This window comes from Physeter macrocephalus, chromosome 5 (genome assembly GCF_002837175.3).
Source record: "Physeter macrocephalus isolate SW-GA chromosome 5, ASM283717v5, whole genome shotgun sequence".
Classification (NCBI taxonomy): domain Eukaryota; kingdom Metazoa; phylum Chordata; class Mammalia; order Artiodactyla; family Physeteridae; genus Physeter; species Physeter macrocephalus.
The window spans coordinates 79,094,848-79,112,405 of record NC_041218.1 but is presented as its reverse complement, the minus strand read 5'-3'; the positions used below and the strand labels follow the sequence as shown (position 1 = coordinate 79,112,405).

The following is a 17,558-nucleotide window of genomic DNA, read 5'->3' as shown; positions in this document are numbered from 1 at the left end:
ACCAGAGAACAGCCATTGCAAAGCTAAGACATAATCAGAGAGGTCACTTATGGGAGTCGCTAGAGCTCCAGGCCAGCCAGAAAGGAGAAAACTTAACAACCCCATTGGACATTCATCTGAGATTCCAGAATTGCCACACTTCAGGAATAAGGGCCTTGCCCTAGAGTAGGTATCAGCAAACTTTTTCATAAAGGGCCGGAGAGTCAATAATTTTGGTTTTACGAATCATCTGTTCTCTCCTGCAATGCTTAACTAGGCCACTGTAGTTCAAAATCAGCCATAGACAATATATAAATAAATGAGTGCAGCTGTGTTCCAATAAAACTTTACTTACAAAAACCGAGGGAGGGCCCACAGGCCACAGTGTGCCCAACTCTTGCCCTAGAGTAAAGACCATGACCTAGAACTAAGTGTGAAACCAATATCGAGCCACCCTAAAAAAAAATTTTTAGACCAAACCTGACGAGATCAAGGCATTCTTCTAGTAAATAAACTGCCTTCCAGAACAAAATCCAACACCTTTTAAATGAAAGAAAAAATAATCCACATTCCCTACATCTTAATATTCATGATTCCCAAGATACAATAAAAATTTACTAGGAATGCAAAGAAGTGGGAAAGTATGACTCTTAACTGAGAAAAAAAGATAATCAAAAGAAACAGACAAGGGCTTCCCTCATGGTACAGTGGTTAAGAATCCGCCTGTCAATGCAGGGGACACGGGTTCGAGCCCTGGTCTGGGAAGATCCCACATGCCACGGAGCAACGAAGCCCGTGAGCCACAACTACTGAGCCTGCACTCTAGAACCCACGAGCCACAACTACTGAGCCCACGTGCCACAACTACTGAAGCCCACGAGCCTAGAGCCTGTGCTCCGCAACAAGAGAAGCCACGGCAATGAGAAGCCTGTGCAGTAGAATGAAGAGTAGCCCCCGCTCGTCGCAACTAGAGAAAGCCCATGCGCAGCAACGAAGACCCAATGCAGCCAAAAATTAATAAATAAATTTATTTTAAAAAATAAAACAAAAGAAACAGACAAGTATTTAAGACAGCTCTTCAAAATATAATCAACAACATCAAATAAAAGATAAATACAGTGAGTGAAGGGATGAGGAATCTCAACTATTTTAAGGGAAATAAGAACCACTCTTAAAACTAAATGGAAATTCTAGAAATGAAAATTACAATACATGAAATTGAAAATTCAACAGATGAGCTTAAGATCAAGTTTGAGACTGCAAAAGAAATAGTCAATGACACAGCAATAGAAAGTATGTAATCTGAAGTCTAAGAGAAAAAAATTGGGAAAAAAATAGAGGCTCAGTGACTTTTGGACAACACCAAGTGGCCTAACATACATGTAATTGGAATCATAGAAGGAAAAGAGGGAGAGAAAGGGGCAGAAAAACGTTATTGGTGAAATAGTCGTTAACATAATTCCCAAATTTGGTGACAATATCAACCTACAAATTCAAGAAGCTCAGTGAACTTCAAGCAGAGTAAATACAAAGAAAACCACACCATCACAGTCAAACTGCTGAACAGCAAAGACAGAGAGAACATTTTATAAGTAGTCAGGGAAGTAAAAACACATGACATAGAAGGGAACTAACCATACAAAATAGAGCTAATTTTTTTATCACAAACAAGGGAGAGATTCAGAGGTAATGGAACATCTTTAAAGCATGGAAAGAGAAAAGTAAAAGCCCAGAGTCATACGTCCAACAAAATATTCTTCGAAACTGATGCTAAAATAAAGATATTTATAGGTTAAACAAAAAAAAGCTGAGAGAATTTGTGAGCAGCAGACCTGCATTACAAGAAATGATAAAGAAAATTTTACAGTATGACAAAAATAATACTGGATAAACATGCCAACCTATATACAGGAGGAAAGAGCACCAATAATGGTAAATATGTAAATAAGCATATTTTTCTCTCTTACATTTTTTAAAAAAACAATTGATTTTTTAAAAATTTATTTATTTATTTTTGGCTGTGTTGGGTCTTCGTTGCTGCGTTAGGGCTTTCTCTAGTTGTGGCGAGCAGGGGCTACTCTTCATTGCGGTGGCTTCTCTTGTTGTGGAGCACGGGCTCTAGGCACACAGGCTTCAGTAGTTGTGGCTCGCGGGCTCTAGAACACAGGCTCAGTAGTTGTGGTGCACTGGCTTAGCTGCTCAGCAGTATGTGGGATCTTCCCAGACCAGGGCTCGAACCCGTGTCCCCGGCACTGGCAGGCAGATTCTTAACCACTGCACCACTAGGGAAGTCCCATCAACTGATTCTTTTTAAAACATTTCATTGTATTATTGGGTTTATAATGTGTTCCTAAATATAATATATAATCATAGCTCAAAGATGAGGGTGTAAAGGGAACTACACTGGTGTAAAACTTTACGTATTACATAAAACTTACATATTATATAAAAGTACAGTAATAATGCTAATAACACTTTAAGAATAGATATTGTAGTTTGTGGCCTTTGTAAGATATCTAAAGATATAAAAACACTAACCATAACAGAAAACACTGGTAAATTGTACTTTTTCAAATGTTAAACTTTTGTTTATCATAGGACACCATTGAGAAAATGAAAAGGCAAAAGCTACAGACAGAAGGAAATATTACACACACATACATGTATTTCTGCATGCATATGTGTATATGTTAAATATTATATAAATATATTCATGACATGATCTCATGTCTAGCATACACAAAGAACTCTTACAGCTCAATAATAAAGTGACCCCCCAAAAATAGCAAATGGGTAAAACATTTTGACACTTAACACACACACACACACACACGCACACACACGCACACACACACGCACACACACGCACAAAACATATGGACAAGGGACAGACATATGAATAGTGCTCAACACCTTTATAAAGAAGAGAAATGCAAATAAAAACCACAGGGAGATAGTATTTCTCATACACACACTTAGAAAGACTAAAATAAAACAAGACTTGACAATACAAATGTTGGTAAATATGTACAACAACTAGAATTCAAATGCACTGCTGGGCTCTAATGCTACAACCATTTTGAAAAGCTCTTAGTCAGTTTCTTATAAAGGTCAATGGACATCTTCCCATATGACCCAAGCAACTAAAAAGAAGTAAAAAGAATACAATATTGGGTGGACAGAAAAAAGGAAGGAAGGGAGATAAGCAAAAAAGTAACAGGCTGAAATTTACACTGAGACAGTTATACTCAATACACTGAAAAATTTCTGCTTATCATTCAATCTCTTTAATGAATAAACAATTCCAAGTTTATTGGAATTAGAAAAAGAAGCCACATCAATATCTCCTGTCCACCAAGACAAAGATCTGAGGTCTCATAACATCCTACTAGTACCTTCCTCTAAGGAACTCTTTTATTTAAAAAAATTGAATTAAATTATACACACACACACATTTCCCCCGTTACACAAAAGTACAGTGTTCCTATGAAACCTTTCGTAAGCTGAAATGGCGCAAAGCAAAGAAGAAATTACCTTAGGACACACCTTACTAATGGATTTACAAAATAAATCAAGATAAAGCATAGATCCCAGACACAGTTCAAAGTTATGGTGGCTTGATGCTGAGACGCTGCATGCAGTTCCACGAAAGAGCTTGGTGGTGCCACTCTGGCTGCCCGTGGTGTACACTGCCGCTATGACAGCCGCCCTTGCTGCAAAACCAATGCTGAACAGTATTTTTGCTTTTTGCCTTTTTATTTTTTTTTTGTAAAAGTGAAAATCCTCTTCAGATTTCTTTTGGTTAGCAAAAACAGGTACTAATATAGGTTTTTCATAAAAGCGAAATGATATAAAGCAACCTTGGGAAAAGCAGGGGATGCTTGTGTGTGTGTGTGTGTGTGTGTGTGTGTGTGTGTGTGTGTGTGTGTGTGTGTATGTACATACATAAATATACATCTTGAACTGCATGGGTCCAATTATACGCAGATTATTTTCACTAAAGACACATTACAGTACTACTTGATCCATGGTTGGTTGAATCCACCAGATGCCGAAGGGTGGATACAAAAAGCCAACTGTTAAGTTATAAGTGGATTTTCAACTCAAAGGAGGATGGGCACCCATAACTCCCACATCGTTCATGGGTCAACAGTGTATGCATGTGTGTACATATATACATACGTACATGTATATATACGCACATATACACTTTATATATAGTTAGAATTATTAGATATAACAATTCTGTTAATGCTATCTAACATCACAACCCTATGTGATGAAATGACTGTTATCAGAAGAGTAAAAACGTCACCTGGCAGAGAGAGAGACAGCTATATAAAGCAAGGGGGAATGCAGGGAAGGTAGGAACGAGGGAGGAACAAACACATCTGTTATCACAGCTAAATAATTCCCCAGCATCTTTAGCTCACGGTAAAAATACTGAGTCATGAGAAACCATCCTTGTCAGAAGGTAGCCCAAGGCCTAAAGTTAAATTCTCCTAAACATGGCCACATGAAAGGGGACTGTTACATAGTCAATACAAGAAAACAGGAAGGGTAACAGCCCAAAGATAAACATTTTGTGTTTTTTCAAAAGTTTATCATTCCTCCAATGTTGTCACAGGCAAACCTAATAATCTCCTATTAAAAAGGTGGAAATTAAGTCAAGGTGCTTTCCACTTTAGGTGTTTAACCCACTCTGTAACCAGAGACACTCAAGTGTCAAAACAAAGGTTATACATTTTTCCTCTCAGGGGAAAAGAAAAAAACATTGAAGTTATTCATTAAAATTAGAGAAGGGTTTGTAGAAACACCACTGACTTTAATATAGTTATAAATGTATTATTAGAAAATTAATGTGTTTTCTCAATAGCTTTAGTGAATTTTTTGCATACAGTATCTATTATGTCCTAAGAGCAACTATTTTAACCTCATGAAAGTTCAGCTACATTATTCCTAAGGACTGTTAAAAAAAACTGTGACTATTTGCAATTAGTTTATCTATAATCCCAATCACTACCAAGATTATCCTCAACATCTTTCTGGAAAAGAGCAACCACACCCTTCTCAAGGCTCCTTTGGATTCTTACTTGTTACAGCCGTCCGGCCTGCTGTCCGAAGGGCCGACCACAGTGTCCATGAATGTTGCAACGTTGGAAAATCCTGCCGGCAATTCATCCCATTCATCAAATTTGATGCCACTGCCCAAGGAGTAGGTGCCTTCACCACACTTACTGCACATCTGATTCTTCATTTCTAGATACTCCCCAGAAGCACAGGAGAAAGCTGGAAGGCAGAAGAATGTATAATCCATTAGTCATCACATCCCCCATCAATTTCCTCCCCTCCGTCACCAGCACTATTTTTATAAAGCTCTGATCAGGTCACACCCTAATTAAAGCTTTCCAAAGTCTCCCTTATCACTGCATGCACTTCACAGTCTGACCCCGACCTATTTTACCAGGCTTATCCCTTGACCCATTCTCTTCCAACCATAACAAAATTCTTATCACTCCCAGAATATGTCGTCCTCTTTCTTGCCGCTGTGGTCTTTCTTCGGAGATGCTGACCAACACATCTGCTCACCTGGAAAACTCCTGTTCCTAAGTCAAAAAACAACCCTCTTCAGAACAGAAGATGGGGCCTTACCCCACCAGGCAGTCAACTGTGCCTCTCTCTGTGCTCCTACAATACTCTTCTCATAATACCCCCCTTAAAGATAGACAGACGGATGGATGGATAGATAGATATCACTTATCAATTGATGTGAGACTTCAAGCTTCCAGAAAGCAGGGATCATTGTTATTTTTGAATTCCTAATTGTACCGGGCAAATACTGAGTGCAAATAAAAGGCTGAACCAGTGAGTGACATAAACATAAAGGGGATAATGAGAGGGTAGTGCTTCACATGCAATAGCTAAACAAGTATCTCCACCATGAATCCATGTTTTCACTATTCACGACTCCCACTGAGTCATTTCCACAACCTCCTTCTTTTTACTGATGATGTCAAGTTCTGTGCTAATGCTCAGAACTAGAACCAGAAAACAGCAGCCACAGGCAATGCGCAGGACAGCTGACACAGTTATAGAAAAGACGGCAATTCTGCCGCTAAGTTATTATTCATTCAGCAAATGCAAATCTAAGTCCCCCAAGAGTGTGGCTCTGTGCTCAGAGCAGTATTAGTCACTCAAACGTAGCAAAGAGCTTTCTAATCCTTTAATCAGGATATTAAAGAAACAAGAACAAAATAAGACCTCTAAATTATCCAATGAAGAAAAACAAATCTCCCAGCAGAGAGCGAAGCAGCAAAACTTCACATTTAGGTAAACTCCCTTTAAGAATACATTTGGAGGGCTTCCCTGGTGGCGCAGTGGTTGCGCGTCCGCCTGCCGATGCAGGGGAACCGGGTTCGCGTCCCGGTCTGGGAGGATCCCGCATGCCGCGGAGCGGCTGGGCCCGTACATTTAGGTAAACTCCCTTTAAGAATACATTTGGAAATGTAACAAGAAATAAAACAAGCTAATTTTGAAAAAACGAATTAAAGAAATAGAGCTAAAACCCACACTCATCTACTTACTTATCCACTAAATAAATGTTTTTCTTCAGAAAAGCTTAAGATGCTGTACAATGAATTTCTAACCCTCAAATCAACATCCCTAAATTAGCAGAACATCAGAAAATAAGGAAAGGTTAGGCAAAAAGTATTGCATGCTGGCTATAAGGTCAAAACTGTCTTGGGGTCAAGTTGTACCACTCCCTAAATCTGTGACCTTGAGTGAGATACGTCACCTCTCCGGGTCTCAGTTTCTATCTCTGAAAAAATAAGATAATAATCATAGTGCTGCCTGATAGAGCTATAATGAGAAACTAAAAAATAGTATAAAGTGATTAGCACAGTGCCTTGCCTTTAATAAATGCTCACAACACGTGATTATGATCACTACAACATACCAAGAAAGAAACAGTTATAGAGAAAAATTTATTTTACTTTTTAAGGTTTATAGGTCTTCTAGCAAACTGATAAACAATACCATAAACCAAGAGCCAGCAAACTAGAGCTCACAGGCCAAATCCGGCCTGCTACCTGTTTTTGTAAATAAAGTTTTATTGAAACACAGTCATAACCGTTCATATACATATTGTCTATAGCTACTTTCACACCACAGTGGCAGAGGTGAACAGCTGTGAGAGAGACTGCACTGCCTGTCAAACTGAAAATATTTACTTTCTGATAAAACAAAGTTATCTTTGAAGACAGTTTAGTCTAGTGTCCAAAACTGAACTTTTAACTTAAATAGTAAGAAGTAACTTTTTATGATAAGTTGTTAAAAGGGACACTAGACTCTAAAAAGGAGATGATTGTGTTATTTCAGAGAGCGTCCATTGCCCTTTAAAGTCATTAAGAATATCGCCAACTCTTTCGGAGGTATTTCTCTAAGGTCAGAAGGAAAACTGAGAGAGAACGTTAACAGTAAACGTATTTAGTATAACACAGCCAATTCTTTTTACTCACAGTAGTTATACAAAGTTATTGTGAAAACTAAACTGGCAAATAATGAACCACTGCTCCTGGGGAAAATACAGGCTTAGGCTCCTGTGATTCTCTAGTCACAATATCTTCATCAACAAGTCACAGTATCACCTTCATCAATATCTTGTTTTACGGGTTTTTCAGCCAGAAAACATCTTATTTAAAATATATTGTTGATTCATCAACATTAAACTTATGGCCAACGGCACTAACACTTATACTTGAACTAAGCTTATTTAACACGTGAATTTTCTCCAAAAGGCAAGGGACAGCCTTCTTGCACTTAGGATCACTAGCCAGCACTTCAGCACTATTTTAAACAGGAAGATCACCAATAAAAAGCATAAGAATGCAAAAAACATGGCATTAAATAAGACTGTGCAAACAACATTGTTGGCAGTATGTGAAATGAAATAAGGAGGCAGCCTGTCACCATCTTCAACCTCAGCTGGGACCACATCTGCGCGCCCGGAGCCTGTGCTCCGCAACGGGAGAGGCCACAGCAGACGGAGGCCCCAATACCACAAAAAAAAAAAAAAAAAAAAAAAAGAATATCGCCAACTCTTTCGGAGGTATTTCTCTAAGGTCAGAAGGAAAACTGAGAGAGAACGTTAACAGTAAACGTATTTAGTATAACACAGCCAATTCTTTTTACTCACAGTAGTTATACAAAGTTATTGTGAAAACTAAACTGGCAAATAATGAACCACTGCTCCTGGGGAAAATACAGGCTTAGGCTCCTGTGATTCTCTAGTCACAATATCTTCATCAACAAGTCACAGTATCACCTTCATCAATATCTTGTTTTACGGGTTTTTCAGCCAGAAAACATCTTATTTAAAATATATTGTTGATTCATCAACATTAAACTTATGGCCAACGGCACTAACACTTATACTTGAACTAAGCTTATTTAACACGTGAATTTTCTCCAAAAGGCAAGGGACAGCCTTCTTGCACTTAGGATCACTAGCCAGCACTTCAGCACTATTTTAAACAGGAAGATCACCAATAAAAAGCATAAGAATGCAAAAAACATGGCATTAAATAAGACTGTGCAAACAACATTGTTGGCAGTATGTGAAATGAAATAAGGAGGCAGCCTGTCACCATCTTCAACCTCAGCTGGGACCACATGGTCGGGTGACTCATTTTTACTGCTTTGTACATGTCTGCAAATGACAGTGAAAGTATTACATGGACTGATTTGAGAGTTACAAATAAATTTTTTAAGGTAGGTAAATGTGCAAATATGGAATCCATGAATAATCAGGATTGATGTGTCTTAATAGACCTGTGAAGGAGGAAGATACTATGCCCATTCGCCAGAAGTGAAAATTGACACACAGTACATTTAAATAACCCTATTAGAAAATTATCCAATTAACAAGTGGCAAAGATGACTTTCAAATTTAGCTCTCTGATTCCAAAGCTCATGTCCCAAGAAAATTCAATTCAAGCAATAATTATTATAATCAATGCAAAAAGGGTAAGTAATGTCAAATTAATTCATTATTATATTTCACATATTTCTTCATTTGCTGTCTTGAACTGTTAAAAAATATTCATGTGCATTATAAAGCAATAACAATTCCCTACCAAGTATCTTATGAAATTTTTAATATATTATAGCTGAAACACACACATTTACGAAATATTTTAGCAAGTTACTAACTTCCATATGCCTCAATGTCCACACCTATAAAAGGAAAATAATAGTAATATCTATCTCCAAGAGTTTTGGGAGTAAATGAGATATTCCATATAAAACATTTAGCAGTGTGCCTGACATAAAGCACATAATAATTGTTAGCTGCAATTATTAATAATATAATTCAGGGGTCTGGGACAATCAGAATTCTGCCACTGGATTGATGATTTTACATCTCTTTAGAATAATTACACGGTCAAAGTTAGTTGAATAGGTATAGGGCCTTTAGTAATACAGAGGAGCTAAAGAGTTTACAGCTTTTTGTATTTTAATTATTGCCTCCTCCTCAATCTTTTTTTCCACCCTGGAAGCCAGCTCTAGAGCCACATGTCAAAGGAAAGGAAGAGCCACACGTTCTTATTAAACACAATTTACTCCATGAGATGATGTCAACACGGCCCTACCGACCTCTTCAGGCAGGCATCAATGAGGACCAGCTTTTCCTTTTCTTATACCTTCTGTCCTAACCACATCTACTTTCTACTTTCTTGGCCTTTGGTTTTTAGTTGAATTAGAAGGGTTTTTATAATCTTAAGGACTATACTCTTCATTAAAATTCACTTACAGTACAACATAAGACTTTTTTTAATTAAAATATAGTTGATTTACAACGTTGTGTTAGTGTCCGGTGTACAGCAAAGTGACTCAGTTTTATATATATATATATATATATATATACATGTTCTTTTTCATATTCTTTTCATTATGGTTTATTATAGGATATTGAATATAGTTCCCTGTGCAGTACAGTAGGACCTTGCTGGTTATCTATTTCATATATAGTAGTTTGTATCTGCTAATCCCAAACTCCTAATTTATTCCTCTCTCACCCCCTTTTGCCTTTGGTAACCATAAATTTGTTTTCTATGTCTGGGAGGCTGTTTCTGTTTTATAAATAAGTTCATTTGTGTCATATTTTAGATTCCATATGTAAGTGATATGAGATGTATGGTATCTGTCTTTCTCTCTGACTTACTTCACTTAGTATGATAATCTCTAGGTCCATCCATGTAGCTGCAAATGGCATTATTTCATTCTTTTTTATGGCTGAGTAATATTCCATTGTGTATTTGGACCACATCTTCTTTATCCGTTCATCTGTCCATGTACATTTAGGTGGCTCCCATGTCTTGGCTACTGTAAGTAGTGCTGCAGTGAACACTGGGGTGCATATATCTTTTTGAATTATAGTTTTCTCCAGATGTATGCCCAGAACTGGGACTGCTGGATCATATGTCAACTCTATTTTCAGTTTTTTAAGGAACCTCCATACTGTTCTCCATGTTGGATGTACCAATTTACATTCCCACCAACAGTGTAGGAGGGTTCTCTTTTCCCCACACCCTCTCTAGCATTTGTTATTTGTAGACTTTTTAATGATGGCCATTCTGACTGGTGTGAGGTGATACCTCATTGCAGTTTTGATTTGCATTTCTCTGACAATTAGCCATGTTGAACATCTTTTCCTGTGCCTAGTGGCCACCTGTATGTCTTCTTTGGAGAAATGTCTATTTCGATCTTCCGCCCATTTTTTGATTGGGTTATTTGTTTTTTTGTTATTGAGATGTATGAACCATTTGCATATTTTGGAAATTAAACTCTTGTCAGTCGCATGATTTGCAAATATTTTCTCCCAGTCCATAGGTTGTCTTTTCCTTTTGTTTATAGTTACCTTTGCTGTGCAAAAGCTTATATGTTTGATTAGGTCCCATTTGTTTATTTTTACTTTTATTTCTATTGCTTTGGGAGACTGACCTAAGAAAACAATGCTACAATTTATGTCAGAGAATGTTTTGCCTATGTTCTCTTCTAGGAGAACTATATATACTCTACTATACATAGTATATATACTATAGAGTATATATGCTATATACTACTATAAAGATAGAAATATGCAGGTGTGGAAAAAAACATTTATATCCATCTGTCCCCAACCAGCAAATGGCTGGGCAACTTACTTAACCCTCCTTGCCTCCATGCATTCACATTCCAAGGATGACACGGCTTTCCCCTCCTCCCTCACAGGACTGCTGTGGTCCTACGAGAGACTGAAAACCACTCGGAGAATAAAATATGACATGAAAATTTAAAGCTTTACTATCATCATGCAACCACCCCGTACAATGTACCAAATAATAGTCTCTGAATTGAATCATTTATATGCTGATTATCATCTATGATTTATGCCTAACAATAAAGAACATCTGTTTTTAATCTTTTCATCACAAGGACCTCTTAGTTTTGCTTTTCTTCCTTCAGAGACCTCATGCTATGGAAGATGATGGCTATGCTATGGAAGATGATGGCTAACAATTACCTTTATTCATAATTCATCCATTTTTGCTACTTTAATTCAAAGTTATTACTAAAATTTCTAAACAGTAAACAGCAATAAGAAGCAGTATTAAAATTTTCAGTTTACTTGTTCAATGAGATGTTGATGATATAGGGAGCCTATGCACTCTCATTACAGGTAAGTATATGGGAATCACACTATATTATGTCACTCAACAGATATTTCTTATCTAGTATTTAGTAGGCAAACACTAGGAACCAAGGGTATTTTGGTGAATAAGATGGAAATAGTCCCTACTCTCATGGAGCATCTAGTCTAGTCTAGTCTAGACTTACCTTCCTCAAAATAGACTGAATTTACATTTCACTAAGATAAATTCACTGTAAAACTATCGTATCTGTTAACCTAAGTTAATAGCTAAATAAAAAATAGTTACATATATTTATGGGGAAATGATTAATTAAATCAATTCCAGAATTAAGATGAGCCAATATGTCTATTTTCTTCAACTGTCTCATTTCACTTACATAAGATAAATAAAACAAGGTTAAAGCTGCAGGCATTGTCATTACTGACTATACAAGAAGAACACTCTTCCAACTATTACTATTACTCACAGCCATTAAGGAAACAGGGAAAATAATGCACAGATTGTGGGTCTCAAAAATGATAAATTTTACCTTCATCAATCATTTAGCCAATCAATTATCATTATCAGATAATTAAAGCTTCAACTGCCCGCCAGGTTTATAATTCTTCCCACAGAAAACAAAAAGGAAGTAAGAAATGGCATCTAAAAAGAAGGTGAACATCAGCTTCAATCCAGCAAATCTCGGCTGCTCTTCCTCCCTCAGTGCCAGTGACAAGGAGAATGCTCAAACATTTTATTTTCTAAGTTCTTATTTGCAAAATTCTTAAAGAAGAAAAATAATTTCTCTCATTTTACAAAAATGAAAGTGAGACAGGAAGACTCCAAAACAGTACATTAAAAGAGGGCATTTCTTATGATCCAGCAATCCCACTCCTGGGAATATACCCAGACAAAACTATTCAAAAAGATACATACACCCTTATGTTCATTGCAGCACTGTTCACAATAGCCAAAACATGGAAACAACCTAAATGTCCATCGACAGATGAATGGATAAAGAAGATGTGGTGCATATATACAATGGAATACTACTCAGTCATAAAAAAGAACAAAATAATGCCATTTGCAGCAACATGGATGCAACTAGAGATGATCATACTAAGTGAAGTAAGTCAGAAAGAGAAAGACAAATACCATGTGATATCACTTACATGTGGAATCTAAAATATGGCACAAATGAACCGATCTACAAAAGGGAAACAGACTCATAGAGAACAGACTTGTGGTTACCAAGGGGGGTGAGGGGAAGGGAGAGCGATGGACTGGGAGACTGGGGTTGGTAGATGCAAACTATTACATTTAGAATGGATAAACAACAAGGGCCTAATGTATAGCACAGGGAACTATATTCAGTATCCTGTGATAAACCATAATGGAGAAGAATATTTTTAAAATTCACACATATTATACACATATTATATACACATGTAACTGAGCCGCTTTGCTGTAGAGCAGAGATTGGCACAATGCTGTACATCAAATCTACTTCAATAAAACTTTTTTAAAAAGAAAAAGAAAAAGAGGCCATTTCTTGCTGATGTTCTTATTCACTGAAGGCATTTTTTCCCCTTGGCTGAAGGGAATCTTTGTTCTGTTTCATTGAGATTTTATTTGTCATAGTGTGTTTTTCTTGTCAAAATCCACAAGGCAGCAATGCAGGCTGATTGTGAGTAAATCACCTGTCTGCCATGTTCAAGATAAGGTAGGTGGAGAATAACAGAAGGTAACACTATGCAAATTCTAACAGCAGCAGACACTGCAGTGTTCCTATGAGTATATATTCATGAGCATTGAGGAGTATATTGGTCTACTCCACTCTAATTCACAGGTGATGGAATATAAGGCATGATGTGATCATAGAGTGAATAAATTATGATATGTAATGACCCTTAAAACTATCAGAATAACCAAAAGGGACTTTCGAGATCACCTGGTACAAACCCTCTCAATATGGATGCCAAGTTTCCTCATCTGTGTGACCTAGAGGATCTTAGTTCAACTTTTCTACAGTCACCACGGGCAGACTCACTATCTTTGAGTCTCATGACTCCTATGACTCTCTACTTAATAAATGGACTCCCTGCAGTACCACGGAGCCAAAAGATTTCATTATAGCTAAGCTAAGAAAAATCCACTGTTCGTATTTGAAGTAAAGAAGGATAGCATTCAAAAAACATACCTCTGCCCCAGAAGTCAAAATACGTGAGTTCTAGTTCCAGCAGGGCTGCCTGGCCACATGTGGAGTTAACACACGAGCTGCTGTGCAAAGTCTGAAGTGGCACAGTTAAATGATCAGACCTGAATTCTTAAAGCCTGATGCTACCAATAACCACCTTTAACTTTCCATTAAGACTTGGGGATGAAGATGGAGGCCACAGAGATGTTTGTAAGTTCAGATTTCTGAAATTCTTTGACAGAGAAGGGAGAAAAAATAATTTTCACCTCTCATTTTACAAAAATGAAAGGGAGACAGGAGACATACAAAGCAGTACATTAATACAAACCACTCTGGCCAGTGTTCTCTAATTCACTGTTCTCTAAAAAGAATATGCAGTCAAAGGACTGCCTCTCCATGTGTGAAAATGAATTCTCACCTCTAACATTCTTTCCAGCGAATGGGTCCTCACAGAACCCTAACAGCTAGGATGGTATGACAGTCACTGTGCTTTGCAGAGAAGACTGATCAGCCAGAATATCTGCTCCCCCTCCTCCCCACCCCCCCCAAAAAATATCACCAACTCCTGGTGTTACATAGAAAACTGATCCATGTAACACCACAGCTACAATCCCCATTAAATTAGTGGAGCTTAGATTAAAACTTCCCATCTTTTTTACAAGCAAAAGCTAACTAAGGTAGATTCCATTTTTTAAAAAAAACCCACAAGTGTATTTTACTGTGGCTTCTTGACTTCGGTGTTTGATGGGGAAGAAGACAAATTCCAGTTCACGGAGCACAGGATGACACAGGTTTATGGGGAAAAAAAATCTAACAGCGAAGGTCAGGGGAAGGAAAATGTGGACAGTATTTGATGAGGTCACCAAAGGGGGCAGAGCAATGCATCTGTGAAATCAGTTTTCTCAACTTCCAATTATGTCCCAACACTTTGATTCTTATCATCCTGAACTTTTCCTCTTCCTTAGAAAGTGTCGGTCACCCTGTACTTCCTGTTAGTTTCTCTGCCCTTGATTTTGCCCTTTTGAGGGCTGAGTCCTCTCATCTCCTCATAAAACACTTTTTTCAAAGAAGCTCTCTCGACCATAGCTCCCATCAAACACAACTGATGTAAAGCCTGTTTCTGATCTGTTATCGTAACAATCTCATGTGTTGTTGCCTTTCACCCACCACCCGCGTGTTGCTGAGCAGATTTAACTCCAACACTCTTCCCACCTGGAATTTGATGCATCAACATCCCAAACTAAGCCTACTGAAGACAAAGTGTTTCTGTCCTTTCATATGTAGAATAAAGTTTTACTAACCTGATTAGATCTCCGTGTTTCGCCTATGGAAATGAAACACCGAAGGCAGTCTCTAATTTGATGGCACCAAGGTTATTAAATCAACAAATATCCCAGTGTTTGAAGCTGCCTTAGGATCCAGGAGAGGATGACAGCTCCTCTCCTCTTGGGAAGAATGAAACAGGACTCTATTCTAAATTAAGAATTTCTGTAGTTGAAAAAATACCTATATTTTTCTAATACATGTTAGATAATGAACGCATACTATATGTATGTTTTCTAGACATGTCTACAGTTTTCTAGACACAGGAAAAAAAAAAAACGCTAAGCAACTCATTGTATTTGAGGATATAACTACAAATGTGCCTTACATTCAGAACGTTATTCCCTTACCTTTCAGAAAAATAGACACAATTAAGAATCAAATCTACAAGCAGGTCAGTAATCAATCAAAATAAACCCCCAAGCAATATATCGGAGCCTTTAGATGCCATCTTTTAAAAACTCCACTTACCTATAGGAGATTTGCATCATATTTCTACCAAGAGGTAAATGTAAGGTGACCACCATGCCTCAAGAAGGGGCCTAACAACTTGTTCAACCAACACTGTAGTCCTGTCCAAAGAGGCGGGACACCATAGGGGTTAAGAACAGGGACCCAGAAGGTAGACTGCTCGGTTTCAAATCCTGGTTCTGCCTTTGACCCACCTGTGGGAGGTAGCCCAGTGCCTCCTTCACAAGGTCGTTAGGATGACTGGGTTTGACTGAATACCTGTAAAGCATTTACACCTGTGCCTGACATACAGCAAGTAAAGACTGGCTAGTATACATTTTATTGTTATTTTCACTAAGTTATATTATTATATAATTATGACTCCAGGCACTACAGATTACATTTACCATTCCATTTAAGGCCCCCAAACACCTGCGAATAGCTGTCTCCAGGTTAAAGTCCTTGGTGTAACACACTGAGCCTATGAGATTTGTCAGAATCTCTGTCCCTGCTCACATTCTCCCTGAGTGCCATCCACACAGACCTCCCAGAGCCCCCAGGAAAACCCAGTGCTGCCTCTAAGTTGCACCTCTGCCCGCGTTTCCTCTGCCTCAAATGCCACTCTGCTTCATCGAGTGCGTGAACCTTCCTTCAGGGTTCGCCTCAGAGATCCTCAGAAAATTAACACGTATGGCCCGTTAAGTATGGCACTGAATCCCTGTCTCAACTCGAAGTCAGGGCACAGTTCTTCACATCAACCTGCCAGGGGTCAGATAACTTTCCAAGGTGATTCAGTCTGCATTTCAAACTCACACCTGCTTCACTGTGAGGTCCTCTTGACTCCCTCCCTCCCCGGCAAGATCACCCTAGGTATCTGTATCTATCTTGCACTTTGCCCCTATACTCGAAATAATTTATTACCCACGGGCTCCCTTACTAGAATAAAAAGTCCTGGAAAAAACAGGAATCTCTTGTTCATTTATTTTTGGATCCCTATCATCAAGAATTTAGGAAATACTCAACAAATGTTTAGTGAACGAATTAAAACTCAATAAATACATGTGGACTAAATATTTTGCTCAAGACATACAAGTCTGTTGCAGATCTGGGGTTTCATCTGAGGTGTATATCACTCCTGACCATGAACTGTGGGAGGCCTGGGACTGGACACCCATGCGGTAATGCTCCCACTGAGACTTACAGAGCAAAGAAATTGCATGAAATTAGTTAAATCATAGCACAAGTAACAATGTATAAAAATTTACTAAATTAGCCTGCCACGTGTATCTAAATCTGTGTTCCTCCAAAAACGTTATATGCAGAAATTAGCAAAAGGGTGCAACTACACATTGGATAAAAGAGTCCTATAATCAAATATACTTGGGAAACTCTGGGTAAAACAGAATGCAGTTAACACACAGTAAATGTTCTATAAATAATTACCATGTTTCTCAGAGACTTTATAATGAAAATGTGGACTGCATCCCTCCATCAAGGGGATACAGCATTCACCATTTTTTAAAAGTATTGGTATTTCACGACAAAAAACCTCAACACGCTTTTTCTGTTTACATGAAATATTTCTTAGGATGAACATTCCACAGAACAGACTTCCAGCATGATACGCAATCACCATTCAATATCAACGTACTCAATTTGCCCAGATGCACTGGCTGCCATACCAATAACAACGCTACACAACTGAAATAGACTAGGTATTGAATCCTGCGGAAGAGCCTACATTTCAAAGAGCTATGATCCCCCGCAAAAATGGATTTTTAAATATCCCACCCAGGAAGCTAAAGCCAACTCTCTTTCCATGAGAATCCTTCCTCTCTTTCAACTCCAAACTAGAATCAAAAGATGCTGACTCAGGGGCTTCCCTGGTGGCACAGTGGTTGGGAGTCCGCCTGCCGATGCAGGGGACGCGGGTT

At 38.1% G+C, this 17,558-nt stretch overlaps 1 protein-coding gene across 6 annotated transcripts in view; it reads right to left on the bottom strand.

The window, feature by feature from the left end:
• The window catches only part of ELAPOR2 (endosome-lysosome associated apoptosis and autophagy regulator family member 2), a 282,202-nt gene that overhangs the window by 75,963 nt on the left and 188,681 nt on the right, over positions 1 to 17,558 (bottom strand). For all 6 annotated transcript variants that reach the window (XR_003679921.2, XR_003679919.1, XR_003679918.2 and 3 more), the window contains exon 3: positions 5,073 to 5,268. Coding sequence is in view for 2 of the 6 variants with exons in the window: in XM_028490126.2 (XP_028345927.1) it covers positions 5,073 to 5,268 (196 nt within the window). In the remaining 4 variants the exon portion in view is untranslated. The remainder of the gene's footprint in view (positions 1 to 5,072; positions 5,269 to 17,558) is intronic.